General features: G+C 61.0%; 1 protein-coding gene across 5 annotated transcripts in view; it reads left to right on the plus strand.

Annotated features, from left to right (window-relative positions):
• CACNA2D2 (calcium voltage-gated channel auxiliary subunit alpha2delta 2) overlaps nt 1–25,675 on the plus strand; it is a 136,082-nt gene that overhangs the window by 56,352 nt on the left and 54,055 nt on the right. For all 5 annotated transcript variants that reach the window (XM_066351224.1, XM_066351225.1, XM_066351226.1 and 2 more), the window contains exon 3: nt 9,100–9,216. In XM_066351224.1, coding sequence (XP_066207321.1) covers nt 9,100–9,216 — 117 coding nt within the window. The remainder of the gene's footprint in view (nt 1–9,099; nt 9,217–25,675) is intronic.

A 25,675-nucleotide genomic window follows, 5' to 3' on the forward strand; every position in this document is an offset into this window, starting at 1 on the left:
GGCAAGACCGTGACCAGACCCTGGGTCTCTCTCCTCGGTCTGTTGTGTGAGGGGGGGACTGTTTGCAGGGTCCGTGTCCAGGGCCATGCTAGGCCAAGGCTGCTCGGGATGGTGGCCTGAGAGAGGTCAGGCCAGATCTGGTGGGAGGCGGAGGAACGGACGGGCACCAGGGCCCGGAACTGAGGAGGAACGGACGGGCACCAGGGCCCGGAACTGACAACAGGGGTCTGAGAAACCCAGGACCTCGGGCTCCTCCGCTCGTTGTCACCAGTCTCCAGCCAGGTCCTCCACCTGCCGGAGCCAGGCCTTCCACGGGGACAAGAACCGTACCTGCCTCCTAGGGTAGTTATGACGACACCTTGGGAGGTGGTGTGCCGAGCCCTGTCTGGCCACCTGGGGGGCCCTGTCCTCGCTGTCAGTGTCCATCTGCCATGGAGAGGCCGAGGAGCCCGGGCGGAGGGAAGGCAGGGCCCGCAGGCCAGGGAGGCGGCAGTAGAGAGAGAGCTGAGCCAGGGGGTGGGCGGCAAGGGGGCCCCAACGCAGCAAAAACAATCTGCTTCCCATAAACAGGAGCGCCCACACCAGCCGGCCGCCACCCGGCGACTTCTGTGAGTTGGGAAAGTGTGGGTATGTTTGCTCACACTCCCCCGTGCCAGCTGGTGTGCTGGGCACAGCTTCCCTCTCAGCTGCCTCGACAGCCGGCGGCGGCGGCTCCCAGCTCAGGGGAGGGGGAGCAGGCAGGGGCCCCCAGATCGTGCCTGCGGTTCGACTCACCTCAGCCTCAAACCTCCCACTCCGGAGGCTGCCCTGGACCAGAACGACGGGACCGGGGCCCTGAGAGTCTCCGCAGCTCGTGTCCCCGTGGCCGGGCCGGGACGTGGCTCCCTGTTCTCCAAGACCTGCTGAGGAGACAAAGGCCAGAGCCGTGCCTTCAGTTCAGGCAGCAGGTAGAGGTAGTCTTCCGGCCCCCGCTGCGTCCCCCTTGTCCCGCTGCCATCTTGGTACGTGCTCCCCACAGGGGTGTGGACAGCACCCAGGTGCCTCCGCACCCCCAGGACCAGTGGCTGCGCCCATGTCCTGGGCTCTCCGCTCTGCGAACACCCCGGGTGAGCTTGGCATGGCAGCTGCAGGAGGTGCACCCGTCATCCCCACAAAGCCAGGGTGGGCCCTTGGCTGGGAAGGGGTCTCTGTGACACTGTGCCACCCGCCACCAGGCCTGGGTCGGGCATCTGGGACTCAAGGAGGAGCAGGTTCGGGGAGAGAGCTTCGTGGGCAGGCACTGTGTGGCCCACGTTAGAGCTTTAACCTGTGACCTTGGAGATGGGTCATGGGTGACGGAGATATGGTCCTAAAACATTTGCTTTGAGGTGACAGAGAAGGGTGCACAGTACTGACCTGGGTGTCAAGGACACTAGAATGTGCCCTCGCTCAGCTCCCCAGACTCGGCCAGTTGGCATTATCACCTCTGTGGTCGGGAGACCCCCACTGTCAGATGCCTTTCTCACCTCCTGCCTGTTCCCAGAGAATCCCCTTGACTTCTGAGGGAGCCAGACCCTAGGGAAGACAGAGTCACTGACTGAGGTTCACGTAGACACACAGCCATGGAGGTGCTGTTATCTCACGGCGGCGGCCTTGAGTTCACGGACTGTGCAGGGTGACCCTGGATAAAACTCCCTTAGCATCCCAGACTGCTGAGCTTGCATACTTTTTGTAGCGGGGAGCTCACTATCTGTACAGGCAAAGCTCCCAGGATTCGGGAGCCGGAAGTATGAGAAAGTTCTCCCAGTTTCCCCTGAGCTGGAATATGCCCTGCTCCTCACAGGGGCCACCAGGAACCTGGGAAAAAGGGCCTGCCACCCTCAGAGCCGGGTGGAGGCCATGACCCCTCTGGGACGGTTCTCACCAGAAACGCACAGGCCTTGGTGCTGGAGGCCTCATTCCAAGTCAGATCTGGAAAAACGGATGGAGCTCAGGATTGGCACCGTTTTCAAGTCAGTGTAGAAGTTCACGTCGGGTTGCAGAGGGTCAGGGGCAGGCCTGACCCAGGCGTGGGCAGCGCTCTTTCGTGGCGGGTTCTGCCTTGCAGAGGTGGGGTCTGCGTGGGGGAAGTACGGGGAGTTAGCACAGATTGGCCCTAGCTCAACTGGGAGGATTTGGTTTATTGTTTTGTGTTGGGTTTTTGTGTCTTTTGAAAAACAAGAGATTGAGCCTTTTTATGACATGGATTTTACAGCGTAACGAGCCAGCGTGATTTCCCATTCTCGGCAGCAAGTGCACTTTTTACACTAATTGCATAATTAGACATAATGTACTAATTGCGGTAATGGATGACAGTCAACTAAACTTTAACTTTAAAAACAGGGAGGCGTTGCTGGGGGGTGGCGGTGGGGGCTTGGCGCCCCTGTGTGTTTCGGAAGCGGAATCTGCTGGTGACAGCTCCTGGCAAGCCTCCTCTTGGGGACCAAAGGGCCGTGGAGCCACCAGAGCCTTCTTGCCTGGGATCTAGGCCATGCCCCCTCCTCCCCTGAGGAGCCTCACCACCCTGATATCTACCTCCCTGTCCCCCAGCTTCCCCTCTCCCCCTCACAGGCCCCTGTGCTCCTGCGCTGAGCCGTCCTCTCCTCTCCGCCTCATGCCTGCCCCTCCTTCTGCCTACAGCCCCTAACCCCCTGGGCACGCCCCTGTCTGGCAGACTCCCGCCCAGCCTTTCTGACTCTGCCCAGCCTTTCCCCTGAAAACCCATCCTCATCTGTTCCTTGACCCCCCCTCCCATCCCTCCCTGGTAGGCAGCCCCCACTCCTGAGTGCTTACTGAACACCTCTTCCTGCGCCCACCTCTGTTATTAGTCGTCTGAATGGACATCTGTCCCCTCTGGATGGTGAGTCCCGGGAGAGCAGGGGCAAGGTCTGGTCTGTCTCTGCAGCCCCAGGCTCAAGAAGGCCCCAAGGGGAGCCGGCGGTACAAATGTGGAGTGCCCCAGTGGAAATGGAAGGACGCGAGGTGGGGTGGGGAAGAGATGGGACTGTTGGTGGGACACTGACCCAGGAAGGCCCACATCCCCACCTCATGCTGGGAGGTGGGCCAGGAGCCCTCCTCCCTGCTCCCACACTGTCTTCATGTTCTCCATCGGAGCCTCTTCAGAGCCATGTTGGAATGACCTGGGTAGGCGTCTATGACCTGCTCTGAACAGAAAGTTTATTCCATGAAATCCTTACTCGATACGAAGGTTGGTTCTTAGTAACATGACAGCTAACATCACACTGTGCAAACCCTGCTTGTGACATGACACTGTGTATAGCTAACTAACTGTGGAGCCAACCCACTACAGCATGGTGGCAGCGTGGCATGGCTGTGTGGGAACCACTGTGGCAGCTCGTGAACACCAGCGGTGATGAGGTGTGGCATCTGACCCCTGGCTGTGTGCTCTGCGGGCCCCAGGGCCCCGTGCCCTTGCCCTTGCCCTACTCAAAGTCCGCACCAGGAAGTCCAGGGCGGGCCACAAGCCCTGCACCAGGGAACTCAGCCACACAGAGTCCAGGGCCTGGTATGTCCCCTGAGCAGCTGGGTTGGGGTTTTTGTGCACCTGCTGTGGGGCAGGCGGTCCCTCAGTCTGGTCAGAAGCTGGGCTGCGGGGCTCAAGGCTGGCTGGCTGCGGGGAGAGGCCAGGAGGCACCGCCTGTCCTGGGTCTGTCCTGCGGGCTCGCAGTGCAAGAGGTCCCCAGTTACCCGGCTGCTCGTTAACCCTACGGTCTTCGGGGGTGATTCACAGCTATGTCAGTACCCTCCATTTTCCCCTGAAGGCACGAGGCAGGGCAGCAGCTTGGCAGAGCTGAAGGCAGGAGCTTTGCCCTGACTGGCTGGGGTCCCTGGGGTCCCTGAACTGACCACTGCTAGTCTCCTGTCACCCCACCTCTCTCCTGGCCCATCTCAGGGTCCCTGAGCCACCACAAGCCCCCTGTCTTCCACCCAAGGTTCCCTTAACCCATGGCATAAGTGTACCCCATTCCAGCAAGTGACCCCGTCTCCAACCACAGACCCTGTGGCCACCGTGCAGGCCGGCCTAGGGAGGCCCCGCCCACCGTCTCTATCCCACTTGCTGCTGTCTCTCTAGAGGCCTGTTGACATGAGGACTGGACAGTTAGATCCTCAGTGATGGCTTCTTTGGAGACCAAGGACCAGACAACGAGATGTGGCTAGAGCGGCTTGGAGAACAGGAAGTCCTCCGGGAGTCAGGTCCTGGGGCTCAGCTCCCCCTACCTTGCCTGTGCCCTGCCCAGCACCCTGGGCAGGGGGAGGGGTCCGGGATGCTGGCGTCCCCAGCTGAACCCCCAGCTGAGCCTGGGTCTTTGAAGAAGACAGCCAGCAGCCAGGCTCAGCCTGCATCAAATCTTTCTCGTTCCATTTTCTTTCTGATTTAATTTTCCAGAGATTAGGGCCCGTTCACCTTCGCTGCAGAGAGGAGCCTCGCGTGTCTGCTTGTTTTTCGCTCCCAGGGTCGGGTGGCTGGTTAGCTGATCAGGCTGATGCCCCCAGTCCTCCCCTCGCTCCCTTCCAGAACAGCCCTCTACCTGCCCCGGGCCCCGGGCCTCGGGCCTGCGGCATCACCCTGGCTCTGCCCTTCAGACCCAGCAAACCACTAGCTCGTCTCGTGTGCCCACTTTGCCAGAGACTTCACCTTCAAGCTTGGGGGTCAGTGCTGGGGACAGAACTGTAGAGGGCGAACTAAAGTGAGGATGGCGGATCAGACAGACCGGGGGCAAACCAGAGCTCTGCTGTGGAACTTCAGCTCTGGGATCCTCAGTGTCCCTGCTGCGAAATGGGCGTGGCCCGAAGGGTCCCTTCTCCGGGGTTGTAGGGTCAGTGAAGTCAAGTGTGTGAGCACCTGTCCCGGTGTGGCCAGAGCCAAGCCTCAGGGAACAGGGCTGTTCCTGTGACCTCCGCGGTCCCTCCCCCCACCTCCCTCCTCTGCCTGGGCAGGTTGGGTGCTGGCTCTCTGGGACTCGGCAGAATGCCTCTTCAGTGTGACTGGGGCCTTCTGTCTCGTGGGGGCGGTCTGTGTTCCAGGCACCCCGTCTTCCTGTCAGGACTACTGAAGGCTGTGGGGACCGGCTGGCTCCGTCCGCCCTTGTGAGCATTTTTAACTTGTGTTAAGACTACCTCCAGGTGTCCTCCAGGCCCACCTACCCCTTATGCGAAGCCACCCGGGGAAGCAGGAGGCTGGGCAGAGTGTCTGGGGCCCCTAAGGACCCCCTGGCGCCCACAGACCCAGGAAATCCCTAGTCCAAAGGCTGGCCAGACCCATGCCGCTTTAACAAAATGACCAGAGCTGAGAGAGCGTGGGGTTGGGACTGGCGCTCGGGACAGAGGGCTGGGGGGTGAGGAGATGAGGAAAGAGGTGCAGTCACAGGTCTTGGTAACCGGCGAGGGGCACCCTCATGGGGAGGAGGATGCCCAAGCGAGTGGTGGCCGTAGACCCATGATCTGGGATGGGGGAGCAGGGACTCCCGGGAATGATAAGGTACAAACTGCCTCCTGAGCTGTCCCTCCAGGCCTCAGCTCCCCCTGCTCTCCCGGCCTCGGCCCCTGTCCTGCTGTGTCTATTGCTCTCCTCGTGTGCCCAGCTGGCTCCAGCAGCCTGTCCCCTCCCTTTCATTGTCTCCCGTGTGCGATGCAGCCTGTCTCTTCCTCCCCATTCCGGCGGCCGGTGTGGAGCTACAACAACCTGTAGACCTGTGGCCCCCCGTCTCTCTCCTCTGTCCAGCTGCCTCTGCGGAGACGGGGGCCCTGCAGGCTGTGCCGCTCTGGGAGCTGCTGGGTTTTTCCAGTTTGCTCGCGGGGCCAAGGACACCGGCAGGCACGCGGTCCTGCTGCAGCTGCCGAGGCCCTGTACCCGGTGCGCCCTGGCCTGTCTCTTCCCTCTGGGCTGCCCCAGGGGGCCAGGGCTTGAACCTGGGACTCGGTGGGAGCCTGCCCCGGGCTCTGCCGGGCTTCCTGCTGGGCCTGCAGGTGGGAAGCACCCCCTGCATGGCATGAATGGAGAGATGACCTATATCTCCCAGGGTGGGACCATCTGCTGAACTGTCTCTCAGGTCTCCCCGAGACACAGGGTTCAGCTCAGGGCCCACTCCACGGGACAGGGGCAACGGGAGCAGTCCAGGGGAATGTTTAGAGAGGGCTGAGGCACCCGGGATAGAAGGAGGGGGGCAGTTGGTCCCCAGAGGCTCATTTGGGACTGGGAGACAGTTCTTGGCTGGTAGCTGGACCCGCCCCTGCAGTGTTAGAATTCTGCCCTCATCTCCACAGAAACTCCTAGCCCATTTCCCCGCCCTGCTCTGGGGAGGATTTGATAGGCGGGGACAGGCAAAGGGAAGCAGGGACAGCGTGGGCGAAGGGGCAGCAGTGGGAATCAATAGGAACTAGAGGTCCAGGGACATGCAGGTGCGTCCCAGGTCAACGGGCCAGCAGAGAGATGTCACAGGGGTCCTTGGGTAGAAGTGGGACAGGAAGAAAGCATGGCAGATGAGTCAGATTTAGGTCTAGTTGGCCCCAGAGTTCGGCTCTTGAACATGGACCTGGGCACATGCCTGGCCGAGGGTCCGCTGCTCACTGCCCTGTGCTCGGGAGAGGTGGAATGAGGCTGGCGGCGGCCGTGCCCTATCAGTGTCACCCCTGTGTCTGGGCTCCCCATTGTCACATCCAGGCTGCGGTGTCATAGAGACAAGGACAGGATGGCTAGGGAGGGACTGCCCAGGGAGACCGGGGAGGGGTCGGGTTGGAGGTGGCAGACCCCAGGAGACCGAGGCTGTCTGCTCGGAAGTGGGAGCCAGTGGTTTCGACTCCTAAGAGTGCAGATCTAGTGGGGAGAGAGGGGAGGCAGGGAGGGGACTGTGACTCCTTCTGTGGCGTCCTGGAGATGTTAACAGTAGCAGCCGTGACGATAGCACGGGCTCCTTGCAGCCTTAGGTTGGCGTGTGAACTGGGCACAGCTGTCCTCTCATTTAATAGATCAAACAGAGGTTGAGAGATGGGGTGACTCTTGGCAGGTTCCCTGCTTTCAAGCCCTTGTGCCACCTGTTAGGGCCCTGGAGTGTGACCCTACCACCTGGAGAACTACCCCTTTGATGGCACCCAAGCCCTAGCTCAGTCACCATGCCAGGCTGCACGGCACACCCTGGACCTGGCAGAGAGGGCTCCTGGACTCCCTGAGGAGAACTGTCAGCAGGCCACGGGGTCCAGCCTCAGATCTGAGGCTACCGCTACTATGGACGACCCCTAATAGGGGCACCTGGGAATGACCTTGACGAGGCAGAGGCACCAGACGTGGGAACTTCATCCCGTGCCCTGAGCAGCCAGGCAGCTGCGCCCCCTGCTGGCACAAGGGGGGGGATACACTCAGCCAAGGCTTCAGCCAGTGTGGCTGAGGCTGTGTGGGCCCAGCACACCCCGGGGTGAATCCAAGGTCGGAGAAGAGTGTGTTCTTAATGCCCTAAAACCTGGACAGGAGGGTGCGTGGAGGATGGGGGACCTGGCTTGGCCACTCACAGGCGTGTGTCCTTGATCCGTCCTCCCATTTCTGAGCCTGTTTTCCCAACGGTGGGCACTGGCCTTCCCTGAATTTCCCGGTGACCCCTGGCTCTGACCCCTCCTTGACCTCTGTCTCCATTTGGGGACCTCTGTCTGGAGGCAGGACCCAGGGAGCCTGTGAAACGGCCTGGCCTGGTGTCTGCTTGGGGCCTCCGCCATTCCCGGATGGATGTGCGTCCAGCCCTGGCGTCTCACCCTCTAACAGCCACTGCTCTGTGGGGAGGAGCAACTTCACCACAAATTATTTTGTTCTAAGAGAAGGACAAAAAGAAAAGAGAAGCCAGGAGGGATGGGGGCGGGAGGAGGAGATTGCCCGAGCTGGCTTTGTGCGGAGCGTTAACCCTCGGACTGCCAGGTGCCGGGTGGGCAGGGGCTGCGGAGGGGCCCTGTCCCCACCTCCTCCCGTCAGATGCCGAGGCCTTATCTTCCCTGTCTCTGTCACTCTGCCGACCTTATCTCTCTTGCCCGTCTGTCTCTCATCAGCTGCCTCTCCCAGCTCCTTATCTCCTCTTCATCACCTCCTCTCTCTGTCTCTCCACATCCCGCCCCTTCTGCGCGGCCCGGTGGCACGCACGGTGGCAGGAGCTCAGTCACGGTGCATGGACCTCCTGGGCTCACCTGGATGGACACACAGACCCGGTCAGGCTCAGATGCATACACACATGCATGCAAGAACTCCCCAGGACTCCAGCCGTGAACAAAAGCGCCCACAGATCTGCTTCTGTGACTCACGTTCGAGCCCCCAGGCTTTGTTCGTCCGGAGGCCCTCACCCACCCCACTGCACCCCCACACACGGGCACGGGCACGGGAACGGGCACGGACGGATGTGTGAGGAGCCATGACATACGCTCACTCAGGCAGACGCAGGCTTACACCCCCACTCGCGCGTGTGCACAGGCCTGCCTCCCGAGGAGAAAAGATTCGTTCCTTCCCCCGTGTACCTCTTCTTCCCTGGGCCCTGCTTCCGTCTTCTGTGCCCTTAATGACAGAGGATCCCCTGAGGGCCCCCAGAGTTCCCCCAACAGCTTCTGCAAATGCCCTGGGGCAGAGCTAGCAAAAAGAGGTATGGCTGCCTGAGCCCGTGTGGAGGGCTGGCCCCGTGTGCGGTGCATGCGGGGAGGTGTGGTGCGTGTTTATTGGCTCCACTTCCCCACCCCCCGCCCTGCCTCCTGTCCAGCCCACTGGTCCCCCTCTGCTGCTCTCAGGCACTCTGAGCTAGTCAGGGGGTTGCTGCTTACGGGCGGTGGAGGAGGCACCCAGACCTCCTGGGAAGACAGTGACAACCCCGTCCTGCCAACCACAGCCGATGCCAGCTGTAGGGCCGATGACCATGTCCTTCCTCCAAGTCCATGAGAGCACCTGGCCCAGTTCCCAGACCTCGGTGCTCTGTTCCAGTGACCACAGCCAGGGGGTCAGGGCGGGGGTGAGGACTGGCCAGTGCACCAAGAACGTGGGGGGCCGTGGCATGGGAGTGTGTAACCACGTGGCCTCACCCTGGCTCTGCTCTCTCCCAGATCTACAAGGACAACCGGAATCTGTTTGAGGTGCAGGAGAACGAGCCTCAAAAGTTGGTGGAGAAGGTGGCCGGGGACATCGAGAGCCTGCTGGACAGGAAGGTGCAGGCCCTGAAGGTAGGTGCGCACGTGAGGATGGCGGGAGGGCCGGCGGAGCGGCCTTGCGCTGCGAGGGCGATGCTGTGAGGGCGACGTCCCCACCTGCTGAGGACACATGGCCCTCCCGGCCCTCCCAATTCTGCCCGGGCCGCCGTTCGCCGCGCAGTGCCTGCGTGGACTGTGGCAGCAGCTGTGGAAGGGGCAGGACGGTTTTATCTGGAGTAGGCTGCTTGAGGGGTGACCTGGGGTTGGGGACCCTGTGTGGAGATGATGGTGGGTTCCAGGCAGGGTCCACCCCTCCCTCCCATTGGGCCTCCCGCCCCTCTGCCTGGTCTGTAAGCGTGGCCTGGGTGAGCACCGGGCCAGGATGGTGGCCTGTGGGTGGCTCTGATGGGGAGGGAGGTGAAGGGCCCTGCAGGCCCCACAGAGAAAGCTGTGGCCGCGTGGCTAGGTGTCAGAGCCTCTGCTCTGCCTATGACTTTGAGTGCTCCTCTGCCTCCCTCTGGGTCCTGGGTCTCGGTCTCCCCCCATACTCAGAAAGGTCTCGCGCCCGTCAGCTCCAAGGCACAGCGGTTCTGGGAGGTACAAAGCTGGCCCCGCCCTGCCCCTCTGTCCACCCCGCTCAGCAGCTGTTGAGGGCCCTCTGGGGCTGCAGAGCGCTCTGGGCAGGTTATGCGGCCAATGAGGGAGGGGGTCCAAGCGGCCCCCAGACCAGAGGCACAACTGCCACTGCCCCCCCCCCCCCCCGTGTCAAAGACGAGTCCAGTCAAAAGGAAGTGCTGACACACGACAGTGGGCACGAACTTGAAGACATTGTACTAAGTGACAGGAGCCAGTCACGAAAGGCTACCTGTCGTGTGATCCCATCTCTGTGAAATGTCCAGAATAGGCAAATTCCTGGTCACAGAAAGTATGTTAGTGATTGCCTAGGGCTGGGAGGGAGGGGGTAAGGAGCGTCTATTAATGACTAGAGGGGTTTTTTTTTTTTTGGGGGGGGTTGATTAACATATTCTAAACTTAGAGTGTGGTTATGGTTGCACAACTCTGAATATGCTAAGAAAAAACCCACTTATATACTTTATGTGGGTAAATTTTATGGATGCGAATTATCTCTCGATAAAGCTATTTAGAAACAACCACAACACATGAGCCCTGCCCAGGCTCAGGCCAGGGTCCTGCCAGGGTCAAGGCAGGGCGGCCACCCAGCTTAGAGCCCCACCACATCCAGGACCCCCTTCCTAGGAGCTGGGCCCCGCTGTCCACCTGGGGTCCCCTACCTGCCCCGTGTGACCCCGGATCATGGAATAGGCAGAAGCTGGCGTCCTGGGCAGAGCCTCCTGCCCCCTGTGGACCCAGAGGACCCAGAGCTGAGCCTGACTCTCAGGATCTCCTAGTCACATGTCAGAGACAGTTGGAGAAATGAACTGTCATGAAGAGGAGGCAGAGACCAGCTTCCAGCTGGGACAACAGTCCCCATGGGTCCTGCAATGTCCCCCTGGTTGTGAGAAACATCTGCTTGGCACCCCGGCTAGCACCTTATGTCCCACCTCCGGGTCTGTCCTGGCCTGTGCACCCCCTGGACGCTCCCCCCCCTTCCTCTCATCTCTGTCCCTTCGTCTCTCCCTCTTCCCTTTATGCCAGGCTCGCATTTGCCCCCTGCCTCCTTGCTTTGCTGCCCCGCGGCCCACTTCCCAGAGTGCAGGCCGTGAGCCCTGAACTTGTGTTGAAACCAGTCAGTGTTGGAAGGAGCACCCTTCAGGTCTTTAGGCCTGGTACCCACCCTGGCTTGAGGACCAGGCACCTCAGCGGAGAGTGCTGAGCGGTGGCAATGACCGGTGCCCTGCCTGCCCTCTGCACGTGGAGCCCAGGACCCAGCGCCTGCCCACCCACTCCGAGCATCGCAGGGCCGGAGTCCCTCCCAGACTCCTCTCCCAGTCCGGGAGGCACGGTCAACCCTGACAGCTTGGGAACAGGGGAGCCCCAGGCCCAGGGTCCTGTTCCCAACGCTGTCCCCGCACCACAGGCTGGACGCTGCCCCAGGAGGCAGGGCCGGTGTCAGTCTCCGTTCCATCCTCTCCACGACCTCTGCAGCCCAGCCCACGGCCTGGGTATACAGTGGGCACTAAATACAAATTATTCTCCACGGAAGAATGATAGGAACAGATACTCACTGATCGAAAGAATGATCGGAACTCTCACCACGTGCTGAGCCCGCCACATGTCATTCCCACAGCAACCTGTGAAGGACGCCCACTTCACAGAGGGGACGCTGAGACTCAGAGGGGACACGCGTTGGACTGGGATGTGGCAGGGCCAGGATCTGAATCCAGGTCACTAGGACCCTAAGCCAGGCCCTCAACTCCCCACATTATTCCCGGGGTGAGCACGGAGCCCCAGCCCTACCTCCCCAGCCCCCTCATGGCCAGTGAGGTCTCCCTGCTGCTGCAGCGCCCCCTGGCTCCTGTCCCCATCCTCAGAGGGAGGGTACGACCATCCTCCCGTCTTGGTCTTAATTGTTCCATATGAGCTTTGGTCTTAATTGTGTTTTAAATTTGCTTTTAATCAAGGTCCGGCCCTTTTCTCCTTCCCCACATTTGTTTGCAGCCTGGATGCATATGAAGGGAGGGATGTTGGGGGTCTGGGCCGCCCACCCCCACTCCATTGTTCCTCTCTCCCTGGACCCCATCCAGTAATCCAATTTAAATCCTCTTGCTCTGGTCTGGAATTTTAATTTGGGTCTTGCAAAGAGGGAACTGAGCAATGCAGGACAGGAGTTCATTGTCTCATCTAATCAGGGACAATCAGATGTTTGTAACGAGCTTCTCTGAGCTGCGCAAAGGTTGGTTTATGGGGCCAAGAGTCAGGCAGGAGCCGGCCAGGTCAAGGGCTTTGCAGCACAGGCAACCAGCAGCCCCAGGTCCGGGAAACCCACTGGGGCCTCAGCTTCGGAGACATGGAGGGGATTTCTCAAGGAGCATCCGCGCCCGGGAGATGGGTCCTTTGAGCCAAGTCCCATGCTGTTGAGTCCCAGGAAGGGGAGGGAGGTGCCTACATTTCTTATAGCAGATTGGAGGCAGAGTTGGACCCAAATCAGGCTCTCCTGTCCTCCCCGTTGGTGCCTTGACACCCAGTCCCTCTTTCAGAAAGGTCTCCACTTCACGGCTGCAGTCCTTTGTTCATTCCCTCAAGTCCTCCTGTGCCTCTCATTCCGGTCCCATCCCTGGTCCTAGTGTCCCGCTCTGTAGCTAACGTAGGGACGCGAGACCATCCCTGCCCCGTGCCTCGGGACTCACGGCTCCGGGAGCCATCCTTTCTAAGGACCACTGTGAAAACGGTGTCTCTGAAGGTGGTGCCACCGTCAGTGCCATCCCCTGGCACCTTTGCTCTGCGGGTCGGGTCAGAGGAGAGGCCGTGGGAGGAGGAACTGCTTGGCCAAGTTGAGGGGAGACCCTAGTGCAGGGCGTTTCAGCCTCCTCTCAAGGACAAGGACAAGGACAAAGTCATGGTGGCTCGGTGGGCTTAGTTCCTGGAGAACAGGAATCCCAGGGCCGGAGCAGGTTGTGTGGGACATCGGGGGTGGCAAGACGTCTGCTCAGAGGAGCCAGAGGCAGAGGAGAGGCCTGGCTGGGGGTCCAGGAGCAAGAGACCCCAGCCCTCGAGCTCCGCCCTTCCTACCACTCCCGTGCCCCCCGTGCTCCACCTTAGACTCTTCCCATTGGCCCGGCGGCCGAGACTTATCCAGGCGCCGTGCCTCTGTCCCTTTGCTGTCGTGCAGTGTGTACAACCCTGCTCGCAGGTGGGAGTCGTCTGAGGGGATTTAAACCGTGGTGCTGAGGCCCCCCCCCAGACCGGCTACATGAGATGCTGGGTGGGGCCTCAGTGTCGGCACTCCACAGACTGTTCTGTGCAGACGCAGAGCTCGGGACGCTTCGTCTGGAAGGACAGAAGTATTCCTTCCCGTGATTACTGGCCTCTTTCTGAGTGCCGGCTACGTGCCCGGCCTGAGGTGAGCTGGAACGTGCCAGGTCTCTCGCGATCCTCCCTACAAGCCAAGGGTTCCTCCTCTGATTCCCATTCTACCTTGGAGAAAGCTGAGCCCCGGAGTGGTGGAGCCATTGGCCTCAGGTCTCATAGCCACACCAGGCTGTGGGCGCAGGCAGTTGGGCTCCAGACCCACGCACACGACCCCCCAACACTGCCCTACTCTGTGCCATCACCAGTGGCCACATGGTATTTGCTGTCCACAGGGAGATGGGGTTCTGGTCTCTTCTGACAGGGGTTTGCTCTGTGATGACCTAGTGACCTTGGGCAAGTCCCTGCCTCGCAGTTTCTTCCCCTTGGGTAGTGCAGACGAGACAGAGGAGCACGCCCAGCCCACCCCCACGAGGCCCAGAGGGATGGGCCAGGGGGGTGTTGCTGTGGCCCAGGTGCTGGGGGCACCAGTGGGCAGTGTTCCCGCCATCATTGGCCTCTCTGGGGAATGAGCATCATTTAAAGAGTAAAATTAAAAACCTTTCTGCACGCAGCCGCCCTGCTTTGCTGCTAATGGCCACTTAACCCAATTAAACTGATACATTGTTGGCAGTGTGACCGGGTCTGTTCAGGAACTGGGCTCTGGGCTGGGTGTTCAGAGGAGCAGGAAGAGCGAGCCAGGGCCCAGGGCTGTGGGGCAGAGGACCCCTTGTCAGGAGGGAGAGTGGTCTGCCTTCTCCCGGTCACCCACTGCTTTCCTTCGCAGCCTTCCCCTCACATAGGCGCGGCAGTGTCGGCGTTGTTGACGTTTTGAGCAGGTGATTCTCTGTTGTGGGGGCCGCTCTGTGCCCTGTAGGATCTGGCGTCATCCCACCGGATGCCAGAGTATGCCACTCCCCCACTTGGAACAACCGAAAGCGTCTCCAAGTATTGCCAGCTATCCCCTGGGGGACAAAGTCACCCCTGGTTGAGAACCACTGGTGTAATGGGACAGAGATGCAGCCATGGTGAGTGGAAGTCCCACAAGCAGGGACAGAAGGGGGTGGCTTCAGCAGGAGGAAAGTCCCTTCGGTTCAAGGGGTCCGAGGGAGCCTAGGGCTGCCTGGAGGAGGCAGCGAGGATTTGGGGGCACAGTTCAGCACTGAGGCAACTGGAGACCAGTTCAGAACTGGGTCCATTGATGCCTTCATTGACCAGCAGATCGGGAGGAAAGGGCCGTGCTGTGACCCTGCTGCCCAGGCTTCGCCCAGGGTCGGAGCCTCTTCAGTGTGTGTAGGACAGACCCCGGGGCTGTGGCTCTGGGCTCTCGCTCTAGAAGGCACAGCGATGGTGGACAGCGGCCGGGGATTCGCAGCCTGGGCTGCCTCCGCCCGCCCTCCTCTGAGCAATTAAAAGGTGTGTGGGGGGTGCTGACAGTGACTTCTGCCTCCCTCCGTTAGGAGCATTAAGAGATCTTGACCCTTCCACTTTCCTGCTCTTGAGAGGAGGCGCGACACGTGGAGCCAATTAGGCACTTGTGTGGGCGCCGAGGGCCGGCAGCCTTTTCTCTCTGATTGCGGCGGTGCCGGCCGACTGTTCTCCCTCACCCAGACAGTGCGGCTGCTTCCTGGCAAGGTGCCACGGCCACCCAGAGGAGCCGCCGGGGGGGCCCCCAGGGCTGGGGCATCCGAGGGGTGGGGGGGTCGTTGAATTAGTGAGTGAGCATCCGCTGTGTGGGGTCTTCGCCTCCAGAGAGAGGCCAGCAAGTAAACCAGGAAGGGACCTGGGGGGTGGCAGGTGCTCACCCGAGACCAGGCAGCATGAGGTGCTCGAGAGCAGCCACTCCCGAGCGGGTCCAAGGGAGCTCCCGGGAGGAGTGGCCTCCATGTGTGCGGGACGGAAGGGGAAGTGCTGTCCACTCCCCAGACACTCCAGGGTCCTGGGAGGCAGCGTGGGTCTTGGGCAGATATGCTGTTCCTAGCAACCGGGCACAAGAATGTCAGGACAACCTGATCAGCTGGCGAGAACCCAGTGAGCCCCCTGACCGCCTCCAGGCTGCGCGGGCAGGTCAGGGAGCCGGCCTCCCTGGGAAGGAAAAGGAAGGCAGTGCTGGTGGGGTGTGTCTAAGGCGCGGGTGGGATGTAAAGTGTGGCTAGGGCATGGTGGGTGGGCTGAGGGATCCTCAGGGGAAACCCCCGTTCCCTCCTCTTCACCCGCCCGCCTGAGCCAGTGGGTCAGAGGAGGGCCTGGCTCTGCCGGTCTGGCCTCAGGAAAGGCTGAGAGCGGGTCTGGGGCCGGGCTTCCCTAGCGCCCGGGGTTGCCCCTGTAGAGAGCTGTCTCTCCTGCTCCTCCTCCGGGGTGCAGGGGCATCAAGAGGCGTCAGAGGAGCTGTGGCAGTTCCTCAGCTTCCGCTGGACAAAGCAAGAGTCGGGGGGCCTGGGCTACAAGACCGCCGAGGCCCACAGAGCCTGGTGAGTCAGCCTGACACCCACCCGCTCCGCTGCTGCGTTCTCCCCAGTGGCTGGAGGTCAGTGAGAGGGCCGAATGCAGCCACATGCCAGGCCAGGAGGCTCGACATTCAAAGGCAGATTTAACCGCAGGCACACTGGGCACACACTCTGGGCACCGACTTCTAAAGGGCCCTGCAAACCCCCAACTTGACGCTTTTTTCTAATGACATCGTACCACGTTGCATGGGCCCTGCGCCTCGAGGCCTGGGGCCTTCAACCGACCTTAATCTGCCTCCGTCGACATCCTGCTTGCCCTGACCAGCACTGCCCACCTCCTGTGGGCACCCCTTCGCCAAGGTGTCTCCGGGCCAGGTCTCACCCAGGAGAGGTGTCTGAGCCACCCGTGCCCAACGGTTCTGCTCACAATGCCAGGTGCATCCCTGGTGCCGTCCGCCTCCAGCAAACCTCTCCACTGGCCCCAGCCTGGCCCTAGCTGTGGAGCCAGGCTCCATTCCCTGTGAGGCAAAGGCCCGTTGTACATGGGAGAAAACAGAGGCTCAGAGATGATGCCAGCCCTAGCCCCTGCCTGGCAGAGATGGGGTCCCAGTTGCCGCTGCTGCCTCTGGCTCTGGACCCTGTGTGCCCGCCCCTCCCAGAACTCCCAGGGAGCGGGAGGGAGCAGCACAGACTGGCTGGGACAGAGGAAGCCAGGGTGGGGGTGGGGGTGGGGGTCTGCCAGGAGAGGGCCGGGCACAGGCGAGGGACTAGGGGCAGGACCTCAACTGGGGGGACACTGGGGACAGTGGAGAAGGTGACTGGGTTGAAGCTGGGAGCCATTGCCCGCCTTGAGCGCCTTTTTAATATCCCCCACACCCCGCCCACCACAGGGGAATTGGGGAAGGGGGATGGGGTCAGCCGAACGGGGAAACAGAAGGCTGGGCCCGAAGGAGACAAACCGGACTCTGCTCCCCAGAGAAGCCGGCGCTGAGGGAGGCTCCGCCGGGCCTGGGCTGCTGCGTGGTCTGCTTCCCCAGGCCGGGGAGGGGGGGGAGTCCGAGCCAGCGGGGGGGGGCAGATGCTAGGAGGAAGAGTAAAAGGGCCTGCAGGGGCCACAGGGACAGACCAGTCTAATTTAGGATCAGAGAAGTGAGAAACTTAATTGAATTTTAATAGCATCTGGCCCTTTGTTCTGAAATGCTCGTGTGGGAGGGCTGGGGGAGGGTGGGGTGTATATAAGGCAGGCCGAGCCAGTGGCCTGGGCAGTCCCTGTCCCCCAGGACTCCAGACTTCAAGGAGACAGACAGCAAGCTTTCGGGTCCCCCTGTGCAGAAGAGGTGACATGGGAGGGGCAAGTCTAAGAAGACAGCCTGCAGGAGGTGGTATCTGAGCTAGCCTTGGAAGAGGGGGTGGACTTTCCAAAGGTGGAGAAAGGGAAGAAGGAAGAAGGAAGGCACCAGGCCTGGGCCTAGCAGCGAGAGGGAGCAGAAGCGACTGGAATGTTGTGGCTGGGAGGGGACCCCAGCAGGGACCCCCAGCAGGTGCCGGGGTGGAGAGGAGATGGGGGGAGCTGCACAGCCGTAAGCCTGGCTCCACCGTAGTGCAGGCCGCCCCCGGGAGCAGCAGCCAGTCGCCTCTCTCACCCCACCTTCTGTGGCTTAAAATACACAGTAAACACAGCGTCCACTGTAGCAATGGGCTTGGCGGGGAGCGGAGCCCACGGGGGTGCTGTTGGAGGGCACAGTGCCCCAGCCCCAGCCCCAGGGTGAGGGGCGTCAGGGTGGTGAGAAGACACCCTCATGGACCCTTCAGCTGTCTTCTCCGGGCCCACACCTGAGGGCTGACCAGCCCTAGACACCGGGACAGTCCCCACCAGGGCTCCCTGAGGTTTTCCTGAAGGAGGCCAGTTGACCCTGGCTCATCACGGGACACCAGGTGCCACGGGGGCCCCTTCCTTCCTTTAGACTCTGCGTCCTGAGCGCCGAGCACCTGCTGTGTGTGAGCCCTGCACTGGGTTACTAGGTACAGGGACAACAGGTCCCTAGTAACTGTTGTCTGTGGGGCCCCTCTGTCAAGGAGCGTAATGTAGTCTGCTCAAGGTGACAGTAATGTGACTCGTGCCACCAGGTGCGGAGCCAGGGTGCTAAGCCCATGGATATCGACTAGGCCCGGGGGCCGGGGGTGGGAGGGTCACTGGAGATGTGTCCAGGCAGAGAGGAAGCCAGGGAGATGGTCTGAGGCAGAAGGCACAGCCGAGTACACAGGCCAGAGGGAGAGCCTGAGTGTCCGCCATGCACAGGGCGAGGCAGGGTTTTGCCCGCGGGCCTGGCTCTGCGAGCACGTGAGCGGGCGTGCTGTGCAGCGTGTGCGGGCGTGCTGTGCAGCGTGAGCGGGCGTGCTGTGCAGCGTGTGCGGGCGTGCTGTGCAGCGTGAGCGGGCGTGCTGTGCAGCGTGTGCGGGCGTGCTGTGCAGCGTGTGCGGGCGTGCTGTGCAGCGTGTGCGGGCGTGCTGTGCAGCGGGGCTCGGGACAGAGGCGTGCACAGGCCACGCCCAGGGCAGACGCTGTTTCGTGCAATCTAGCCGAGATCTCGTCTAGTGACCACAATCCTCCCAGTTCTAAACTTGAACTGCCCCCAAAAAGAACCATGCAAGAGTCCCCTCAGAAAGATGCAACGTGGCACATGGTGTCCATGACCAAGCTCAGTATGAGAAGGTGGGGCCTCCCCCACTGCTGTGTTATGGCTCCCACTCTGCCCTGGGCAGATCTCACGTTCTCTGGGCCTTTGTTTCCCTACCTGTACAGTAGGAACAACAAGCATCTGCCATCAGAGTTTATGCCCGGGTCTTAGAGACATCATCTCAGGAAGAGATGCTCATGGCATTTCGCAAAGGATGGGCCTCATGGACAAGACTTCCCTGTGCCCCTTAAGCTCCACCCAGCATGTGGACCAACCCTGGGCAGTAAGACCACACGCCAGCCTTCCTCTCTGTGGATGCCTTGCCAAGGGCCCATCCCAGCTCCCACCACTGTAGGCCACACTGTCCAGGCTGCTGGATGCTTCTTGCATCTTGGCACAGGCACTGGGGCCCTAGTTTGGAGGCTGGTCACGGCCGTTGGGCCCTTTGTTCCAGCCTTCCTGTGTTTGCCCACTCTGTGCCTTGACAAATGGGAATCGCAGTGTGTTTGCTGTGTCAACACCAGCTGGAACCCAGTTATCGAGATAGCCGAGGGTGCGAGGCCTCATCCACCAGCATCCTGGGATCCAGTGCCACCCTGGGCAGTCGGAGTGGGTTGGGCAAGCGAGCAGCTCCCACACTGTGACCTGCCTGTTCACCCACAGGACTGCCAGGCCTGGGCGAGGCAGGTGTCTGGAACTAGCGCGGGCTGCCCCGGGCAGGGGGCAGCACTCAGGAGGGACCAGCAGTCTCCACTTGGCACAGCTCCAGGAACTTCCTGACAGAAGTGGCTTTCAAACCTCTGAAAGCTCAGTTGGGGCCTCCCCGCCCCCTGTGCAGAATCCCTTTGACTCATCAGTTTCAGCCCCAGCCCTTTGCCCCTCAGTGTGCTCAGTCATTAGATCCCGTAGTCCAGGGAGAGGAGGCCTGAGTGGTCAGGCAGATGGACAGACGGGCAGACAGGCCGCAAGGCAGGGTCAGGGCAGTGGATCAGAACTCCAGGGGCCTGAACCAGGTGAGCTGACATCCATGTGTGAGTGTGCAGGCCTGGGCCAGGGGCATGAGGGAGCCACAGCCCGGGGGGGGGGGGGCACAGAGGGGCAGCTTCTGTCTGGTGGCTTATATTGTACTAAGAGATGGCTGTCAGAAACAGACGAGGGAGATAGAGCATCGGCCTGGGCCGCAGAGGACCCAGGTTTGAAACCCCAAGGTCACTGGCTTGAGTGCAGGCTCATCTGGCTTGAGTGTGGGGTCGCTGACTGAAACATGGGATCGTGGACATGACCCCATGGTCACTGGCTTGAACCCAAATGTCGCCAGCTTGAAGTCCAAAGTTGCTGGCTTGAGCAAGGGGTCACTGGCTCGGCTGGAGCCCCCCAATCTAGGCAATATGAGAAAGCAATCAATAAATAAGGTACCACAACAAAAAATTGTTGCTTCTCATCTCTCTCCCTTCCTGTCTCTCTCTCCCTCTCTCTCTCTGTCTCTCTCTCTCTCTCTTTCCCCTTCTCTCTCTCTTGCACACTAAGAAAAGAAAAGAGAAGAGTTGACCTATGGTAGGATTGCTGAGAGGATTGCCTGAGCTGGTATTTGGCCCACTCACACGCGTGTGCCGTGTGATTATCCCTGTTACAAGGAGGGGGCTGGGGCTACAGGGAAGGGCCCTGTCACTGGATCTCACTTTCACATTTCGTGGGAAAGTGTCCCAGTAACCTGGAAACACTGAGGCTGACGCTGGAGGGAAGGAGTGTGCCTCTCAGAGGGCAGGGAAGAGCATCTGAGAAAGGGACCGTGAAGGGGACCCTGGAGGTCGGAGGGGGAGAGTCAGGCAGAGTCCAGTGTGGCTGCCGGAGTAGAGTGGGGGGAGGGGTGTGGAGTTATACTCCAGCCCACGGGAAGTGGGGCGGTCACAGCGGAGGCCATGGTGGTGGTCAGGAGGACACGGAGGCCTGCACCAGGGCAGGGTCCGTGGAGAGTGGCTCAGGATCAGACGAAGCAGCTGGCTGGGTTAGCTGTAGCAGGCTAAGGGAGGGAGAGCCCTGGACAGTTCCTGGTGCTGAGCACGAGGGTAGGTGAAAATGGCACTTAGAGGGACACAGGGTTTTGGACAGGAGCAGGCTTTGGAGGGAGAAGGCTGAACCCCCAGGAGTCAGTGGGGATTGTCAGCCGGTGGGCAGTGCCTCCTGCCCGCCTTCCTCAGCAAAGGGAGCCCGTGTGAGTGTGAGTGCAGCCGTGGGGGCCTACAGGTGCAGGGGGAGGGAGGCGCGGCCTTCTACCTGGACACACTCACATCCCAGTGTCCCTGGGCAAGTATTGGTTGCACCTTCCTGCCCAGGGCTTGAAGCTCCTCTGAGCTTGTGTCTTAGACCCTTGACTGCAGGCACTGGGGGCCTCAGGGCCTTCGGGGGGGCTGGCTTTTACACTGCTGGGCTTTGGGGTCCCAGAACACCTTCCTGTGCACCCATAGTGCCATAGGTCACAGAGTTGATGAGTGGGGCACCATGAAATGGGCTGATGTGCTGACCTGTGGTGGCGCAGCGGGTAGAGCGTCAACTTGGAACACTAGGGTCACGAGTTCAAAACCCTGGGCTTGCCCGGTCAAGGCACATACAACAAGCAACACAAATAAGCAATGAACAACTAAAGTGAAGCAACTATGAGTTGATACTTCTCACTCCCCACCCCTACCTACCCTGTAAAATCAATAAATAAAATCTTAAAAAAAAAAAAGAAAAAGAAATGGACTGATGTGCCCCATCACCCTGTAAAGTGGTAGGGGTCTGTCCCCAGGGCTAACAGAGCAAATGGAAATATCTGTGCTCATCCACTGGACAGTGGTAACAGCCCAGCTAATGCATGGCCACAGCTCCACTGTCCTCTGTCTCCTGTGTTCGTGTGCAGGACACCCACCACAAGCACAAGCCCCAACCCCAGGACACAGACTCTCAGGGGAGAGGGTGTAGGGGAGGGACGCTGAGAGGGTGGTGTTCTTCTCTCTCCCGTGCACATGTGTGCGTGTGCCCGTGGACGGTGTCCGGACGTGAGCATGTGTGTCCTTGTATAATGCCTGCTCCTTGCTCTGAGGTTTCGACCCCCATGTGGCGCAGGACTGAGCTGTGTGACCCAGCTGAGGGGGCCGTTGCCCCCACGACCTGGGGCCCCGGGCGGGCACGCCAGGCTCCACAATCTCTCAGTCATGACACTGACCTCCCCCACCCAGTGTGCACGCCTAAGCCTCCTTTTATCAAGTATTCTTCTGCTAATCACATCTCCCTGTGTGACTTCCATGTAATTAGCTCATTTTGGAAAATACTGCGTCTGTCATATTTTCCCCTCGTTTCCTCCTTGTCCCGGGAAAGGGTGGGAGGGGATGGAGTGGAGGAAGGTTTCTGGGCTCGGGACCTCCTCGTGGGTCAGCCCTGGCCTCAGCCCCTGCACGCAGGGCCTCCCCCATGCAGCAGCACGTGCACACAGCCGGGCCCCCGGGTCTCCCGAGGAGGCGGAGGTCAGTGGGCAGGGCCTGAGGGTGTCAGGAGGAAGGGACAGTGTCCACCTGACTGGGCCCAGCCCCAGGAGCACCTCTGCACACCTGCAGGCACCCCGGGACTGGCTCGGGCCCCAGCTGGGCCTGAGTGGCGTTGCCCATGGTGGGCGTGTGTCTCTTAGGCAGGCTGAGGATTAGCAGGCAGGATGCCGGATGACCTCTGCTCGGCACAGGTGGCCATGCATGAGCCAGGGGTCCGCAGGCTCCATCTTCCGCCCTGGGAGCAGGAGGTGGGTCCAGGGAGAGGGCACAGCGAACGGGGCCACGCTGCCCAGTGCCCTGCCCCCCCCCCCCGTCCCCACCGATTCCCCACGTGGAAAACCAGAGGCTGCCAGGCCTCCTCTGTGCAGACAGCCTTCAGAGGCTCCGCCCCGCCGCGCGTGGACCCCGCGGCTGGAAAGACTGGGCTCCCAGCCTCCACTCGTGCGCCCTACTTTCCTCCTCCCCAGCCCCCCTGTCTCCCCGCCTTCTCTTGCTTCAAATCCCTTGAGATGTGAATTCTCTTAAACTTTTAATTAAAAACATTCTCCTTTCTCCTCCTCAGGTTTGTTTCCTTGTGATTTTCCTGGGAGAAGGAGAGGTGGGAGGAAGGGGGCTGTAGGCAGGGAGTGGAGGTCGGGCCTTCTGGGGCTCCGTGGGGAGCCCAGGGGACCCGGAGCCTGGCCACCCCCTGCCCTGTGTCACCCTCCCTGGCTTCCTGGCTCTGCAAGGGTGGCGTTTCTGAGGGCCCCACCCCTGGGCGTCGCTGCCAGATTTGAGGAATGGCGCCGTCCCCCGCGGGCACCGTGTGCAGCCCCACCGTGTCCCGCAGACTCTCGCGCGAGGACCGCGTGTGCCCATTGTCCCCAGGCTGAAGGGGCCCCAGCGTTCCTGCGAGAGTGCTTTCCGCTCCAGCAGCCGCAGGGTTACTCCTCAGCCCACTGGTCTCAAGCTGGGGAAGTGTCCCTCAGGGTCACTTAGCAGGCAGGATGCAGCCCAGGCCTGTGTCCTGGGCCTCCAGGTCACCAGCTGGGTCACCAGCGCCTCACGTGTAGAATTCCCAAGTTCAGCTCAGGGGCACAAGGTCAGGCCCTGGCTCATGAGATCAGGGTCCCAAGGACGCTGGGGGGACACAGGTCCCGATGTCAGGGAAGCAGAATAGCTTCTCTGATTGTGGGACTGGAGGGGGCTGGCCCATTGCCCCACCGCCAGGCAGAGGCTCGTTAGCCCACCCTGCCCTGGAGGGAGCTGCCACCGTGTCCTCAGGTTCCCATTTCATAGTTGGAGCCTACTGAGTGCCTGGAAGTTCCTCCTTGTGTCAGACCATGATCCCTCTTGCTGAAACCTAAGCCTATTTCTTGGCTTACTTCTGCAGACCTCGTTGCCCATAGTCCTCCCTGGCCCAGAAGACAGGGACTGAGTCACCCCCCCCCCGTGTATCTGTCACCTCCCCCCCCCCCGTGTATCTGTTACCTCCCCCTGTGTATCTGTCACCTCCCCCCCCCCCCGTGTATCTGTCACCTCCCCCACTCCTCTCCAGGCCAAGCATCTCCAGCTCGAGGCCTCCAGGCCCAGCCCGGGAAGCCCTGCACAAACCCAGGCTCCTCCACGCACACTCCGCACGTCTCATCCTGGGCTGCCCTCACCATAGGCTGTACCTCTTCTGCCCCAGGAGCAGGGGCACCACTGGCAGGGCCCACACCTCCACAGGCCCCTCTCGCCCTCTGCCTCGTGTTCCCGCTCCTGCTGCAGCAGTCCATAGGGGATACAGCTGGCCCTGAGGGGCTAGAACAAGGGTCCCCCAACACTCAACTCCACGGGCCAATAATTTCCAAAACTGGTATGGGCAGTGCTGGGGGAGCTCTTCCTCCACTATTGCCCATCTCAGTGTGCCCTGATGCCCCTATGCCAGGCTCTGCCCATCCATGCATTCCTGATACACGACGAGTGTCTGCTGTGTGCCAGGCCCTGTGTGGTTACCGGGAATGCCACGGTAACAGAGTCAGATCTGGTCTTGCCCTCTGGTACCTTGTGGTCCAAATGGGAGGCAAAGGGTAGACAAGTGGTGTGGGGATGTGTAGTGGGGTATCAGGAGATGAACAGCAGGGGGCAAGGAGAGGTGTCAGCACCTGGAGCCCAGGCAGGGGTGAAGGTATCAAGAAGGAGGAGACAGCCCTTCCTTCTGGCTCAGGGGGTGCCACGTCTCCCCAGCTGGGACATGGGTTCCTGAGCATCTGTGGGTCTCTCCTCCCACTGCCCAGCCCGGCAGGAGCTTCCCCAAGCCCTGCGGACACCTGTCTGGGCCCAGCCTAGGATGGACAGTGCCTAGGAGCAGGTGGCGAGAAGCACGGGGTGGGCTTGGCAGCGGCGATGGATCTTCCCGGGTTGCCCAGCCCAGGCACCTAAGCAGCTCCTGGTGTCAGCAAAGGAGAACCCCAAGGGCCCTGTAAGGGTCACAGCAATGGCAGTGGGGTCCACCTAAGGCCAAAAAACAAATGGGGTGTGTGTGTGCTCATGGCGATTGTCTGTGTGGCTGGACCGTGCCCCATATGCATGTCAGCATGGTGCTCGATGGGTGTGCATGCCCGGATGTAGGGCTGAGGGTTGGGCCATGGCTCTCCACATGTATGGGTGTGTGAGAGACGTGTGTGGCGTGCGGAAGGGGCTGAGGAGCTAGGGGTGGGCAAGGAAGAGAAAGCTCTGCTCCCTCAAGGTTCCTGCTGCAGCACCGTGGCCCGTCTCCCATATGGGCATTGTGTGGGCATGCTTCAGGTACCCACACGCATGTGTGTGTGTGTGAAACCCATGTGCACACATCCCACCTCCCTGTCTACAACGACGTGAGCATAGCCGGGGCCCATGCCCCCATGTGAGTGCCTATAAATAGATGTTCAGCATACATGCAGGTAGTGCATGCACATGTGTGCATCTTGGCCTGTGCATGCCTATGTGTGTATATCTGTGTGCACCAGCTGGACACACATGCACACTCTCATTCCTGCCACGAAGCCCCTTGTCTCCTGGTATGCAGCCCTATCTCAGCTGTCTCAGCTCTCCCCCCATTCTCCACACCACTGCACCCACCGGTGGGCAGGTCAGGATGAATATCTCTATTTTCCAGGCTGACAACTGAGGTGCAAAAAGGAACAGGGACTTGCCCAACGCCCCTGTACAGCCCCAGCTGGGAACCAAGTCTCCCAAGATCGCATCGGAGTCTAAGGTGGCCCCACAGCCGTGTGGTGTCTCACCCCACTCCCCTGTGGAGCCTGTGGGACCCAGGACAGAGCGTGGGGATTTTCAGACCACCCCACTCCTGTCTGCTTTCCCCTAGGCAGGACTCCTGAGGCCCTCAGTGACAGACACTGAATTGGAGGCAGGTCAGGGGTCTCCCCACAGGGGAGCCTCCAGCTCACTATTGTAACAGTTTGGGGAGCAGAAACATCTTCCTGGGCCTCGTGCACAGAGGTGGCCTGCAGGAGAAATCAAGGACTCGGTGGGCTCTGTCACAAGCCCCAACACTCCTGGATCTGTCTCCCGCCCCTCAGCCTTCCAGGGACTCACTTCTACCCCATCTCACTGGCTCTGTGTCCTCTGTCCTTGCCCCTGCACAACCCCCGTGACCCTCTAGGGACATGTCTGGGTCTGTTCAGCAGCTCCTGGCATTCCCAACTAGGAAGTGCTCAGAGGGAGGCCATGCCCTCAGCTCCCCCCGCCCAGACCCAGCTCGGACCCAAGAGGCGGGGGCACAGGAGGAATCGGGTCCCATTGTGACCCCCAGAGAACCTGGCCCAGGGTGGCCAGCCTTGTGAACCAGCCTGGTGTCATCTCCCCCCACCCCACCCCCTGACAGTAAGCATGGCTGGGAGAGGCTTAGCGAAAG

Source organism: Saccopteryx leptura, chromosome 10 (genome assembly GCF_036850995.1).
Source record: "Saccopteryx leptura isolate mSacLep1 chromosome 10, mSacLep1_pri_phased_curated, whole genome shotgun sequence".
Taxonomy (NCBI): domain Eukaryota; kingdom Metazoa; phylum Chordata; class Mammalia; order Chiroptera; family Emballonuridae; genus Saccopteryx; species Saccopteryx leptura.